This window comes from Schizosaccharomyces octosporus (assembly GCF_000150505.1).
Source record: "Schizosaccharomyces octosporus yFS286 unplaced genomic scaffold supercont6.1, whole genome shotgun sequence".
Classification (NCBI taxonomy): Eukaryota; Fungi; Ascomycota; class Schizosaccharomycetes; order Schizosaccharomycetales; family Schizosaccharomycetaceae; genus Schizosaccharomyces; species Schizosaccharomyces octosporus.
This window is the reverse complement of record NW_013185619.1, coordinates 2928080-2941009: the sequence shown is the minus strand read 5'-3', so window position 1 is coordinate 2941009 and position 12930 is coordinate 2928080. Positions and strand designations below refer to the sequence as shown.

Here is a 12930-nt window from a genome sequence, read left to right as displayed (position 1 = left end):
ACTTTAATGATATGTAGTAATAAACTAAAATATTATTGTATATTAATGCTTGACGAAAAGTCGAAAAAGAAAACTTAGTTTGCGATAGTAGCAGATGGGTGGAAGTGATCAGGGAAATTGGGACTAGGGCTTGCCATTCTAGATGCCATAGAAGATTGTTCCTTTAGGGTACTCAGTTGCTTCGAACGGAATCTCTCGTAGTGATATACCGAAGTGGTTTCTATAAGATCCTGCAAATGAGTACGCATTAAAAAGTTACGGAGATAAATAAACTCACAGTGGTTTTCATCATCAACATTAACAATGCCCCATCTGTTTTGTCTTCCACGAATATGTTTTCCGTCAACAACAATTTCCTTTTCTGAGCCGACAACAGCAAATGGGATAAGATTGCGAACGGCTGCATTAAGATTCAATTCCTCATCATCAATATCATCACTATCATAGGGGTACAAATTAATATCATGCTTGGTAATCTCTTCTCGAATTTGTTGCTTAAAGGCAGCGCGCTCTTCAAGAGTCAAAGAGTCGGATTTGGCAATAACAGGAACAACATTAACAATTTCAGTGAGGCGTTTTAGCACTGCAATATCAATAGGCCGTAAGGAATGACCTGTGGGGCGTATGAAGAATAGACAGCAATGAACTCTTGTGTCTTGAAGGCGCTTTTCGCGATGAGAATTTAATTCACGTCGCAAATAGGATGAATGTTGATCACGAATGTACTTGATAATAGGCTCCCAGCTAGTAAAAATGTTAAAAAGGACCACAAACAAAGGTTTCTCGATTCACCTACCATTTATCATTATTGATTTGATCACCATAACCTGGTGTATCAATAAGATTTAATTGTAACTGAACGCGGTTTTCTTGCACCACTAAAAATGTCAGAATTCTATCTTCAAAGATTGACCTTGAGGAGGGTATCGCTCAAAAGTTCAACATATAAAATAGTAAGGCTGTATATGTAGTCCGAGGCAAAAAAAAAAAAAAAAAAAAAAAAAAAATACTTACCATGACTCGTAACATTAATTTCCGTAGTTTGGCGATAAGGTGTTTGAATGTCAACTCGTCCTTTGCTATTCATCAAATGAGCAGAGAACAATGTGTTCACGAGTGTGCTCTTTCCACTTCCCGAAGGACCTATATAAATCAATTAGTAACTTAATAAATAAAATTTGGAACAAACATACCTACTACCATAACGTTGAATTGAAATCCACGGCGGACTAATTTGCGGTTGATTTGGGAAGTAATGGAATCGAAGCCTACATGGTTTAGCACTATTCTTTATTATCAGTTTCGAATTGCCTACCAACATAGTTATTTAAAGGGATAGACTCTGGATTCTCCATCTTTCAGACTTGGTTGAGAGGATAAGTTTCTTGTTATGGATGGGTGCGGTAGTATGGAAGACAATGCGTAACCAGTAAAGTAAACAAAGGAAGTAAACATAGAATCTTAAAAGCATACAATAAACACAACTAACAAAACAAACTAATAACGAAATGAAATGAAATGAATACCAAGCTCTTAATTTATACTAACAGTTATGAAATTGAGCTGTTGTTAAATATCAATGCTACATAAATTATTTATAATTTTATTTTCTTAAAACCTGCTTTCAGATGGACAACATATAAATTCCAGCATAAGAACAGTTATTGACTAGTTTAATCATTTAATTGCACCTGTTGTTTTCACAAATTACTCTGTTACTTTGCTTTACGAACAAATTCTTCGCCCTTTAAGCAAAGAAGTGATTGCCAAACTTTCCTAACAGTTACTGTAAAGCAGGATTATTCATAAACTACTTAAGTTCCGTTCAACCAAGTCAATACATTATCACAACTACCGTTCTTTTATTGAATTCATCTAAGAGGTATAAGCATTACGCACGCCCGATAATTTAGACAAAAACGACAAGCTTTGCTCATCAACTTGAGAGCAATGTTGACCTAAATAATGGTTAGTGAAGGCACAAAATAACTGGTTTAAATGACATACGAATTTGAGCACTTATTAACAAAGAATCGAGAAGACGAGGTTCAGCGGGGAGTTTGAAGATGCGCTTCCATTCGTCCAAAGGCAAGAGAGGGCGGTTCTCAGCGGCACGAGTAGCGTTTTCAGCCTTTCTCTTAGTCAACCATTGTTGAATCTTGGCTTGCTCACGAGCAAGTTGGCGTTGATGGAAACCAACATTACCTTGTTCATAATGAAATTCATCTACAGAATCCAAAAGATGCTCAATGTTCTTCTTGTGACGAGCACCAAGGTTAAGATCGAAATTGCTGAAAGTTTCGGTCAAAGGCAAATTACGCTCCATAGACTCAAGAGCAGCCTCTGATGACAACAAAGATGAGGCTTCAGAAGGCTCACTGAGAGAGTGAAGAAGACAAGTGGCCAAGTGAGAATTGTGAATAGCAACAGGTAACTCGCGCACAATGTTAGAGGGTGAGACATGGTGGTTGTTTAAGGATGTGGCGGTCCATGTCTTTTCCTCGTAGGCAGCCATAAACTCGGGAGTAAGTTGAAATGCACGAAGAATCAAAGAACCATTGCAAGATTGAGACAAATCGTAAACGAGAGCAATGCTGTTAGGATTCTCCTTTTGATAAGCATATTGGGTGTCAACGAAGAAAGAGCTGTTAAGGAAATCCCCTACATAGGTTCCTTGGTACCAACCAACGTGACCAGTAACAGCACCCAAGTATTGCATACGGTTCAAAGTAGCTTCAGTATGAGCTTGACGGGCTTTTCCTGATACAGATTTATTGACAGCGGATTCCTCGTTTTCAAGGACAGCAGGGGACTCAAAACTGTTACTAACTTGTAAAACACCGTCAATGTCGATACCGACAAGTTGGCCTAAAAAGCGTTAGTGTGAATGAGTTATATAAAAGTTACAAATTCGCCAACACAACAGTGCACAACAGCAGAAAAAAAATAGGACTTTTCCAATCTGCAAAACACGATCAACAGCAAACCTTTTAACTTTACAAAAAAAAAAAATATTTAATAAAAACTTACCTATGGTGCCTACATTTGGGAAGGAATCACGGCAATGCTTGATTATATTCATAACAAGCATCGATTCCAACTCAACCCTCTCAATAGGAGGAGATTCCAACTCCGGACTAACATGTTAGCATTCTTTATTTTGATTTTTGAAACATACATGTTTACAGATGTCGTTTCTGACATGATTCCCAATTTTCCTCGTTGGTTAGTTGGTGTAGAGTACTAAATGGTAGTATTCAGAGGAAGCCAAAGGTACCAGTGACAAAAGTAACAAAGCCAAAAAAAATTATACAAAGATAGATTTTTATAGTTTTAATTTCTATTTTTTAAAAAAAAAAAGAACTAAAACCAAAATATTTGAAGGCTATTTTAATTATTAAAACGCAAAGTTTTCTCTTTGATTACCATATTACAAAACCAATCGTTAAATTTATTTTCCGTAGTACTTCCCTCTTTGTTACATTTCTGTATAATTTTCCTATCGAAAAATATTCTACAGTCTTCCTTGGTATATGATTCGCCGACGAGGACTGCTTTCTTTCCATTTTTTGTTGACCTGTGACTGCTTTTTTGGATTGCATTTACTATAAATAACAGACCTTTCGCTTCATTGTAAACCATCGACGATACTCCATAGGATCATTTCTATAGTATACGTCCGGCTTGGGTTTCCTAACCTAGCCACAGAACTCAACACGGATGATGATCGGTAGCGCCATTGCCCGAAGAGTGAGATATTACTTTCTTACTGAATGGATGCTTTGTAGCTGGATCCTTTTTGGATCAAGTTGCATAATGGCATCTGTTCAAGGCGATGATCTCTTGCATGAATTGTTTCCTTTTTGGTCGATTCATGTAGGGTAGTTGGCGTTTTCTGACGTGTTTCTTCTTTTAGTCACAGATGTGGTGTTTCAAATGCCATCATTTGTAACTGATGGGAGATGCCTCTATAGTTAGAATCTGTGTTTTAGTGGTTAGTTTTGTGTATTAGAGTGAATTTTAGTATGTGGTATTAAAGGTGAAGTGAAGAATATGTATTCATTTATGAACTATTGTGAACATGAGTTAGTACATTTACGCTTACTTTAAAGGTTTCGACGTTCTTTTAGCTGATTGAATACTAGAGTGTATTTGAGATATGCTGATGTGCGTCTTAGTAGGAGCTGTTTTAATGTAAACATAATGTTTGGTATACATTGGTAGAATCCAGTGTGCTAATCAAATCAGGGCATGTGGTGTAGATGGTTATCACGCTTCCTTAGCATGGAAGAGGTCCCAGATTCGAGTTCTGGCTTGTCCAAAGTTTTTGCTTTTCTTACAAGCTGATGTAAGAGACTGTTTTGGCATTTTCTATTGAAGTTTTGTAGCAAAGTGCTATTGACTTGCATCAGCAGCAGTGTATAGAATACACGAGAGCTAAATATTCTTAATCAATGGGTAGAAACTCACCTTAAGAAGTCAAGAATGCCAAAAAGTAAAAAGTAAAAAGCCAAAAAAGAAAAGAAAAAACTATTTTTGGTATTTTCCTTCCTTGTATATAATGAAAATAAAAATACAGAAGAAAAAGAGGTGTAATGTTTATATAATCTAATGAAAGGAAGCTACCTCTCTAATTTAATTTTTGACATCAACTATTACTGTCATTACCTATTGGTGAACTGCAGTGTCAATTTATCACTACATAGAGTTTTCTTTGTTGTTGATCTTCCACACTGATTTATTATTGTAGATTAATGCAGACCAAGCTACGTTGCTCATTACCAACACTGGCGTAAATTTTGGAAACGAACTACTCTTACGTGAAGAAAGACATAGAACCTCGTCTGCTGTTAAAAAGAAGAGTCTCGTTGTAGGTTGCCTGCTAGAAGGATTGAATTGTTGTTTTAGCTATCTTGTCTTGCCAAAAGAACGCATTTGAAAGCCGAAAACTGATTCGAGCCGTTTTGGTGAGAGACCAAAGCTTCTCTAGTAGGTATTTACGATCTGGACTGAAGGGAAACAACAGCGTGTCCATCGAAGTGAGAAAGTCAGTCACAAAATGAACATGACATCCGTTAACGTTGGTTGTAAACATGAAACTCGTTCTATTCAATATCGAAGACGTATTCCATACAGTTTGGGAACAGATCCTTTACTTTCTGTGAACCCTCTTTCCTTACAACCATTATCTCACGTGGATACAGAGCGCCTAACGTCTCAGTTAAACGAGTTCTTCCATAGGATTGTTTTGGACGAAGATGGCGTCCAAAAACGACATTATTTTGTACGCAAATTGGAATCCATACTTCAAAAGAAATGGCCTGAAAAAAATATAAAAGCAGTTCTTTTTGGTTCCACCGAGTCTTTGCTTGCAGATAAGCACGCAGATATTGATCTATGTATATCGACTGATTCATCTCAACCGGCCCCTACCACTTGTGAAATCTCTTCTGCTTTTGCTGAAAGCGGTTTGGAAAAGGTCGTTTGTATAGCTTCAGCCAAGGTTCCAATCGTCAAGGTTTGGGATCGAGAACTAAATCTATCATGTGATTGTAATATAAACAAGACAATTTCTGCCGTAAATACCAAGTTAATGCGGACGTATATACTCTCTGACCCTCGTGTCCGACCTCTAATCGTGATGATTAAGTACTGGGCTAAAAAGAGGTGTCTAAATGACGCCGCTGAAAATGGTACGCTCACATCCTATACCATCAGCTGTATGGTTATAAACTTTTTACAGCGACGAAGCCCTCCTATTCTTCCTAGTTTGCAGATGGTTCCTCATTTGCAAACCAACTTCACTCGAAACGAAGACTTGGACGTTTCTTTCTGTGATTCTCCTGAGCTTATCCTTGGGTTCGGTGATAGAAATCACGAGTCTCTTGGTACCTTGTTTATTGAGTTCTTTCGTTTTTTTGGTTATCTTTTTGATTATGATCACTCTGTAATATCTGTGCGTCATGGTACAATTTTATCAAAACGTGCCAAGGGTTGGCAATTCCAACTGAACAATTGCTTGTGTGTTGAAGAGCCTTTTCGGAATTCTCGAAACTTAGCGAATACGGCGGATGATATTACCGTCAAAGGGTTACAACTTGAATTTCGTCGAGCTTTCCGTTATCTTAGTCATGATGGTAACTTGGACGATGTATGTTCACAGTTTATATTTCCTCCTATAGAAAATTCATTTTCTATGGAGAGCTATGTTCGTGAATTGCTCGCTGAAACAAATAGTCCACCACTGGGTCATGACTCTAGCTTTCAAAACTCACCTCCGAACTTTTCTCATATGAATTGGTTTTATGATTCTTTTACTTTTATGCCCTCTCCTTTCGTTACAACAGCCATACCAAACGCAGACAATAACAAATCTCTCCCTATGATACCTTGTACATATGTGGATCCATATACCTATGCTAATTACATGAATAATTCGAATCACTTGCCTCCTTCTTATCTTGACCTTTATGGATTATATGGCCGAATAGGTTATTCGCATCATAATCGTTTCCATGACGAGAAAGCAGACTGGAATCGACGCGACACAAAGCATTCCAATCATTTTCGCAGAAACATTCGAAACCACAAGTCAAGAAAAAAGAACCAAGGTGAATCATTTAACTTTACTTCGGACGCTATCCATATGTCATCAAAGGATGATCGTAATATACCGTCAAATCCCTCCAGTACTTCTCATGCTCCTTCTCTTCATCTTCATAAACAGCCGATCCTTCAAGCTATCCCTGCTTTCAAAGGGTAATGGCTATTGACATCCTTGTTAGCATAGCGTTTTTTATTTTTTATTTTTTTGGTAATGTGGTGGTCTACTTTTCCTCTTCTGTCCGTGTGCTTTTGATAAACAATTCCGTTTTTATTATTGTTTTCCTTTCTTTACTAATGATAATTTTGCATGTCGATTAAACTATATTTTATTATTATTTTAAAAAATGGATCGAGCGATTGTTCCCGAAAAAATTCTGAAAATTATAGAGCTATTTATGAGCTACCAATAAAAAATTCCCAAATTCGTTACATCTTGGCTTTATCGATTTGAAAGAAGCATATTTAAATGGTTCGATATATATATCAATACTCTTTTACTTTGATCAGAACTACATATCCTTCTAGACGTCCCTTCTTTACCAACTTCGTTAGGTACTCGCGTGCCGCTTCTGGAGCCTTATTTATGCCTTATTTGATGTATTTTTCATTTTCCTGTTTTGCTGAGCATGACCAGTATAGGGTTCATTCTCATATATCTTGCCCAGGTGATGAAAGGATTCTTCTTACATGCCGAGCTACAAATCGTGATTGGATTTTTGTGAGCATTGCCACATGAATGGATAGAAGGATACACATTCTTGGAATTGATAAAAATGTTTTTAATGAATGCTTATTTCTGTATTTGATTGAAATCTATTGATATAACCCTTTTTCGAATAAGGTTGCCAAGAAACAAACAAGGTTATCAAGTTATGAATAAACAAAAAACTAAGCTCGCCTTTTCGTTGTCAACTTCATTTACGTTTCATTCTGACTTTTTTCCTCAGTGCAAACAGATTCAGTGAGGAGCTACGAAACAAAATAATTGTGTATTTGCAAATACGAGTTATACAAAAAGAAAAAAAAAACGAAACCCAAATTTGAAACCCCTCTGATTCCTTACTCTTTCAATAGTCTTCTCATCTGGTACAGAATTTATAAGTTTCTCGTATAAATGACCAACGTTATTCTAACTTAATGGTTTAACGACTTGGAGTACCATAAGTGTTTGGCTGGAAAACGGGTTTGCTCAAGGTGACATCATTAGAAAGTGTTGTGATGACATCCGTGTATTGTTACTTGTATCTAATATTGTAGACTTACGATACGGAGCATACAAAACATCGTGAACTGAGCGTGAGTCGGTTTTGGAACAATAATTACAAAAATAAGGCAAAAAACTTGACAATTCGTGGTCCATACATACAAAAAAATAGAGGACACTCAACGGTAACCGATCTCTTGAGAAGAAACGGAATTTCCTGGAACGGCAGGTGTCAGGAAAAAACGTATTGGCTAGTTTCAACATCGTTCCGGACATTCTTTTTGATTTGAGAGAATGAATGAGATTGTTCATGATAAGTATAATACTCCCCAAGCAATGGAGAGTTCGTCGACTAGAATACCTCAGAGACTCCGACATGCTCAATCGCTCTTCCGTCGCCGACCTACGACAGTAGAACCGGATAGTAACCATCGTCGTCGATGGAGCCATTATGACAATTTGCCAAATGGCGTTCATTCATCTTATGATGCAAACACAGTGAATCCAAATGCGTCAATAAAGTCTGGATATTCAACGGAACAGGCACTGGCTTCCTTAAACAGAGACCGTTCAACAAGAAACAATCTAACCTTTGCTTCAACTGAACTAAAAGCTACGCTTCCATCATTGGATGAGCATCGCTTAAGTCATAGGAGTCCTCAGGATTTTGGTATTCCGGTTGACGGAAATCGGGAATCTTCTTATCGAACAAGTAGGAATTCGAATTTTCCTTTAATACCCCAAAAATCAATTCGAAGATACTATTCGAATCGAACAGCAGGACGACTGGATAATGGTCGTTCGGGTTCTCCTTCCAGCAGATTTAGTACAACAAGCGGGGTTTCCGCTGTAAATCCTGCTCGTTTTGCTGATGAAAATGATGATATCGCTACACCTAAAAATTTCAGTAATCGATTTGCCGATTCAGATTTTGAGCCTGGAAGGACGTCAAGGTTTTCTGAGCGTTCAGAAACGGCAAGGAAAAGGAATTCCTTAAATTTTCAAGCCCAAATGAAACCGATAGGTACAAGAATGGCTTCCAAAAACGGTCAATCCATGCGTGCTTCCGAATTAACGGAACGAGGGTCTTTGTTTTCGACTGCTCCCGAAAGTGAAGCCAACCATAGTCCATTAGCTCCTACTGTTTCTGGAAGCAGTTTTGGTTACCTGCCCAATGATCACATTTTGGAGACTCAGTCTCGTTCTGGTGTACTTAGTCCTCGACATTCTAATATCCCTGCTTGGCAGCCAGATACAGCAGCACCTACGCATGTGCCTACGCAGAATCGTCAACGGCCTCTTTTCACAGATCTCAACTCTCCTAGTGACGAGATGCAGGGTTCAGATCCTTATATGGACGTACGTGAATTTCCTGTTGATGACTCGGATAGTGAGCGCAGTTACCGTCGAGTACGAGATCAGTATTTGCAAACGCCTCGTGCCAGGTCTAATCGCTATAGTGGTGTGTCCAATACCGCTAGTCAAATTACGCCGAGAGCGTCTCAAGCAAATTTGAATCATAATCAGAGACCCGTGAGTCATTATTATGAAAAGCTGCACATAAACAATCCGAAAAATAACAGCTTTCAGGCCTTACCGTACGAAACCACAGCTCCTGCTACGAGACCTCTGCCTGTGACGCATCCGGAACAGGCATCACCAAAAAAAAATAAGAGTGGTTTCTTGAGGAAATTTGCTCATAAAATTTCTCGTATATTTAAGTAATTTTTAGTGGAAATGGTTTTTATATTTGTCTTAATTCAAACGACGCGGCTGCACTTTTTGAAAAAGACGTCTTAAGTTTTTTATGCTTCAGGTTCGTATTAATTATTGTGTATTGTGTGTTTGCAAAATGTTTCCTATGTTTATTTTCTCTTTTTTGTTTTTATCCGCATACCTAAAAACCCTATTTATATGAAAACAATAAGGTAGACAAAAATGTTTGTTTTTCTGAATTATGTTTCAAAGGTCTAAAGTGTCTAAAGAGATATGTTTAAAAAGTCACCCGTATATTTGAAGTTTACGATGTATTTCTTTCTTTACAGGACCCTTGGGCTGCTGAAGATGAATCCTATTGCTTTCATTGAATAATCCTAGCTATTAAAACTTCTGAATCGTTTTAGAGAAGTTTCAATTGCTGTACAATTCATATCTAAAATATCTAAATAAAATATATATATTTGTTTTATACATATATAAAAAACGAGGACTTCCCGTAGGCTATACTGTCAGTCTTTTTTCATGTATACCAGCAGTAGTAGTACTAAATATCACTTAATGAAGTTCACTTTATCTCGATAGTCGTATGCTGTTGAGTAAAAGTACATCATAATAGAACAAAACGAGCGTTTTGGCTAAACAAAACTTTGTCTCTTTAGGTGAACGATGCAATTTTTTGCCTATTGAAAATGGAACATCAAACTCCTTTTAATCCGTTAGAGGATCCTGAGACACTGTTGCTTGACTTTTTACAGTTTGTCCGTACTACTTCTCTTGAAGAATGTAATTTACATGGGATTATGGGTATGCATTTTGCTAGTTTGAAACCCAATGTCTAATAATTATGAAACAGTAACTGCTGCGATGGACCATCTGGTAGAAGAGTTTTATCAAAAGGAGCCAGAGGTATGATCAATGCTCCTGTGCTTGGAGTTTTGAAGTTTTGTACTTATCACTGAACAGAAATATAATCTCGTCTTTGAAGCTATATCTCATGCCGCTCAACAACCTGGCATATCTATAATCCATGTCTGTTTCCTGAAAGAGCTTTTACGTCAAAAACAATACGCCTGGGGCACATCAACTTTAAGGTGGGACATCATTACCAACGTATGTTCATTAAAATGGAAAGAACCTCCCGGGGTTGATTGAGGTCAATCGAAGATGGTTTATGTCTTTTAAGATGGTTATGAACAACATGGCTTCTAACTCTAGATAGAATTTACCTCCTACATCACTGCTTGAGTATTGTTTATTAGCTTCGTATCATTGTCTTGGTAATAATGATCTATATGAAGCTCAAGGATGGATGTTTTCGGTAAGTTTGCTATTGTTCTTGCTTCCCTACTAACCTATTCAATCTGCAGATTCTTTATCTTCCTGCAGCCGTTTTAACTATATTCCATGAAAAGGCTTTATTTGGCTTCTTATTACTTCACCTTGGACTAAGTGGAAAGGTATGAATAGAAGACGGCTTGTGTTTTTTCGTAACTCTAATATTTATAACAGAGGTATCCAATTAATTCTACTACCTGTGGTAATCTTTTACCTTTGAAAAGATTTATGGCACCCTACGAAAACTATATAGATGCCTATCAAAAAGGCATTGAACCTCTTCGAGCGGTTTTAAAAGAGAACTGGTTGAGATTTGAGACAGTAAGTCCATATGTTCGAAGGTTTAAGTCATTATAGATTGATTTACTGACAATTTATAGGACAATGCTATTCCATTTATACTTTTTTCTCTGGAACAATTTCCAAGACATGAGCTATATAAACTAAGAAGAAGTTTCAGGTCTTTACCAATTGGTTATGTTTCCAAAAAGCTTTTGTTATCAGAAGAAAAGACATGGGAGATTGTAAGAAAGTATGATGACAAGTCGAAACTTGTTCAGAACGCGGAAGGTGAATATTTCGTCATGTTTGATTCTCTTGCACCTGTGAATTTGGATGAATGTAAAGAACTGTCCGAAAAACTTGGCGAAAGTGTTGAAATTTTGGAGAGTGTCAAGGAAATGAAGTCAATGTATTTTTCGAAATCCCCATACAAAAAGTCTATGACCCATGTCAAAACCTGAAATTGTTTACTAAGTCGTTGAAAACAATGGTTTATCTAATATATTTTGGGATCAAATGGTTTCTTTTGTAACCGATAGAATATACAAAGTAGGAATTTTCTCAATGGTAGCGCTTATGCAGCTATTTTGATGAGTCTCGCTTCGTCTCCAGCTATTACATACTTCCCTACTAATAGACTCTCTAGCTTTCTTTGAATATAAAAACAGAAACAGCATAAATTGATCAAATCACTCTTCTAGATGCGTAAATTATTAAGTCGGGGAAACATGTTTAACGAAGGCGCTCCCTTTATTTGAATGATATAAGTTTAAATAACATGCAAAGTTGTTTTAGTTTTGTTTAACGTCCATTATCTCATCTTTTTCAAATCCTAGTTTGTCCCAAAGTTCTTTTGGGTTCTCCAAACAATCTGTAATGAGATTCCACAAATTGTAAAACATTTTCCTTCGTTGTAAGTAACCTTTTTTGACAAAATCATGATTAGCTAATGTCTCCTTCATCTCCTCCTCTGTGACATTTTTGACGGAACCAGCTTGCAGGCAATCTAACTTGCTCTTTGTTTGTTCAATGTCTTTATCTAATGTGGATATTTTTTGATGAATTTCAGCCGGACTTGGTGAATTGTTTAAAATTTGAAATTCTGTCGTTTAGTTAATAATCAGAAAATTTGGTTTTCCAAACAGTCAGAGCAAACAATGAAGCTCATGCAAAATTCAATACCTGTTGATTTCACTTTGTACTCTGCTTTCACGCTTTCAAGCTCTCCTTTCAAGGTTTGAATCTGGCGATCCAAATCCATTAGTTGATCTGAAGATGCTTCTTCAAGACAATCTTGCAGGCAAACGTAAACGCTTTGTTTTCCTTAGAATACAGTTAGTTTTAGCAAATAATAATATGACTACCATAAGATTTTCCATGAATCTGGCCGCTGTCACGCAATTGTTCTAAAATCTTTTGCGCTACCTGTTTGGTAACAGCATTCTTTAAATTCGCACTGATATCAGCTTCAATATTGTTAGTAAAAAGATGGGTGATTTAGTTATGTGCCCTTACTAGCTGAGAAGGGACGGTTTGTCCTGCGTAAATAATCATGGATCATCTTTTCAGCTAAACGCGTGTGAGACAACTATTGTAATTTATTTTGTATTTCTAAATTATACCCTCTTCTCCTTTAACACTTTTTGGTTTTACTTCTTTTGCTTTCGCCATTTTTTAAATGAATGTTAAGGATGAGTTTCGCGTCAGCGGAATATACTTATATACCCAGTGACAAAGAGTATCAAAATGATAGTAACAAAAAAAAAATAAAAAAAATAAAAAAT

The 12930-nt window shown here is 36.9% G+C and overlaps 6 protein-coding genes and 1 non-coding gene across 7 annotated transcripts; 4 read left to right on the top strand and 3 right to left on the bottom strand.

Annotated features, from left to right (window-relative positions):
• Window position 1: 1 nt before the first annotated feature.
• SOCG_02135 (septin Spn2) lies at window positions 2-1552 on the bottom strand. Its single transcript, XM_013160629.1, has 5 exons — window positions 1316-1552; window positions 1194-1268; window positions 1015-1143; window positions 797-878; window positions 2-744 (listed from the first exon to the last, which is right to left on the bottom strand). The coding sequence occupies exons 1-5, from the start codon at window positions 1353-1355 to the stop codon at window positions 75-77; spliced, it is 996 nt and encodes a 331-aa protein (XP_013016083.1). The 5' UTR covers window positions 1356-1552; the 3' UTR covers window positions 2-74.
• A 30-nt stretch (window positions 1553-1582) lies between these two features.
• SOCG_02134 (translation initiation factor eIF3h) lies at window positions 1583-3278 on the bottom strand. The gene is made up of 4 exons (XM_013160628.1): window positions 3179-3278; window positions 3031-3137; window positions 2008-2868; window positions 1583-1958 (listed from the first exon to the last, which is right to left on the bottom strand). The coding sequence occupies exons 1-4, from the start codon at window positions 3202-3204 to the stop codon at window positions 1876-1878; spliced, it is 1077 nt and encodes a 358-aa protein (XP_013016082.1). The 5' UTR covers window positions 3205-3278; the 3' UTR covers window positions 1583-1875.
• Window positions 3279-4247: 969 nt separating this feature from the next.
• On the top strand, window positions 4248-4321 carry SOCG_16182. The gene has a single exon. It is a non-coding gene; the product is annotated as a tRNA-Ala (tRNA).
• Window positions 4322-5059: 738 nt separating this feature from the next.
• On the top strand, window positions 5060-6763 carry SOCG_02133 (poly(A) polymerase Cid13; the record flags this gene model as incomplete). Its single annotated transcript, XM_013160627.1, has 1 exon — window positions 5060-6763. One exon carries the CDS (start codon window positions 5060-5062, stop codon window positions 6761-6763), a length of 1704 nt encoding a protein of 567 aa, XP_013016081.1.
• Window positions 6764-8104: 1341 nt separating this feature from the next.
• On the top strand, window positions 8105-9535 carry SOCG_02132 (uncharacterized protein; the record flags this gene model as incomplete). The annotated part of the gene is made up of 1 exon (XM_013160626.1): window positions 8105-9535. One exon carries the CDS (start codon window positions 8105-8107, stop codon window positions 9533-9535), a length of 1431 nt encoding a protein of 476 aa, XP_013016080.1.
• Window positions 9536-10029: 494 nt separating this feature from the next.
• On the top strand, window positions 10030-11840 carry SOCG_02131 (COP9/signalosome complex subunit Csn3). Its single transcript, XM_013160625.1, has 7 exons — window positions 10030-10333; window positions 10383-10435; window positions 10493-10639; window positions 10749-10847; window positions 10897-10986; window positions 11039-11185; window positions 11245-11840. Exons 1-7 carry the CDS (start codon window positions 10219-10221, stop codon window positions 11605-11607), a joined length of 1014 nt encoding a protein of 337 aa, XP_013016079.1. The 5' UTR covers window positions 10030-10218; the 3' UTR covers window positions 11608-11840.
• Window positions 11841-11937: 97 nt separating this feature from the next.
• On the bottom strand, window positions 11938-12817 carry SOCG_02130 (tat binding protein 1(TBP-1)-interacting protein; the record flags this gene model as incomplete). Its single annotated transcript, XM_013160624.1, has 5 exons — window positions 11938-12248; window positions 12329-12469; window positions 12511-12612; window positions 12662-12715; window positions 12769-12817. 5 exons carry the CDS (start codon window positions 12815-12817, stop codon window positions 11938-11940), a joined length of 657 nt encoding a protein of 218 aa, XP_013016078.1.
• Between the last annotated feature and the right edge of the window lie 113 nt (window positions 12818-12930).

Coding starts and splice junctions, on each gene's coding strand:
- SOCG_02131 (XM_013160625.1), top strand. CDS start 10,219: ATGGAACATCAAACTCCTTTTAATCCGTTAGAGGATCCTGAGACACTG. Junction 10,334..10,382: donor TAATTTACATGGGATTATGG/GTATGCATTTTG, acceptor ATTATGAAACAG/TAACTGCTGCGATGGACCAT. Junction 10,436..10,492: donor TTTATCAAAAGGAGCCAGAG/GTATGATCAATG, acceptor ATCACTGAACAG/AAATATAATCTCGTCTTTGA.
- SOCG_02134 (XM_013160628.1), bottom strand. CDS start 3,204: ATGTCAGAAACGACATCTGTAAACAT. Junction 2,869..3,030: donor CCCAAATGTAGGCACCATAG/GTAAGTTTTTAT, acceptor AACGCTTTTTAG/GCCAACTTGTCGGTATCGAC. Junction 1,959..2,007: donor GTTAATAAGTGCTCAAATTC/GTATGTCATTTA, acceptor ACCATTATTTAG/GTCAACATTGCTCTCAAGTT.
- SOCG_02135 (XM_013160629.1), bottom strand. CDS start 1,355: ATGGAGAATCCAGAGTCTATCCCTTTAAATAACTATGTTG. Junction 1,144..1,193: donor ATTCAACGTTATGGTAGTAG/GTATGTTTGTTC, acceptor TGATTTATATAG/GTCCTTCGGGAAGTGGAAAG. Junction 879..1,014: donor AATTAATGTTACGAGTCATG/GTAAGTATTTTT, acceptor TGACATTTTTAG/TGGTGCAAGAAAACCGCGTT.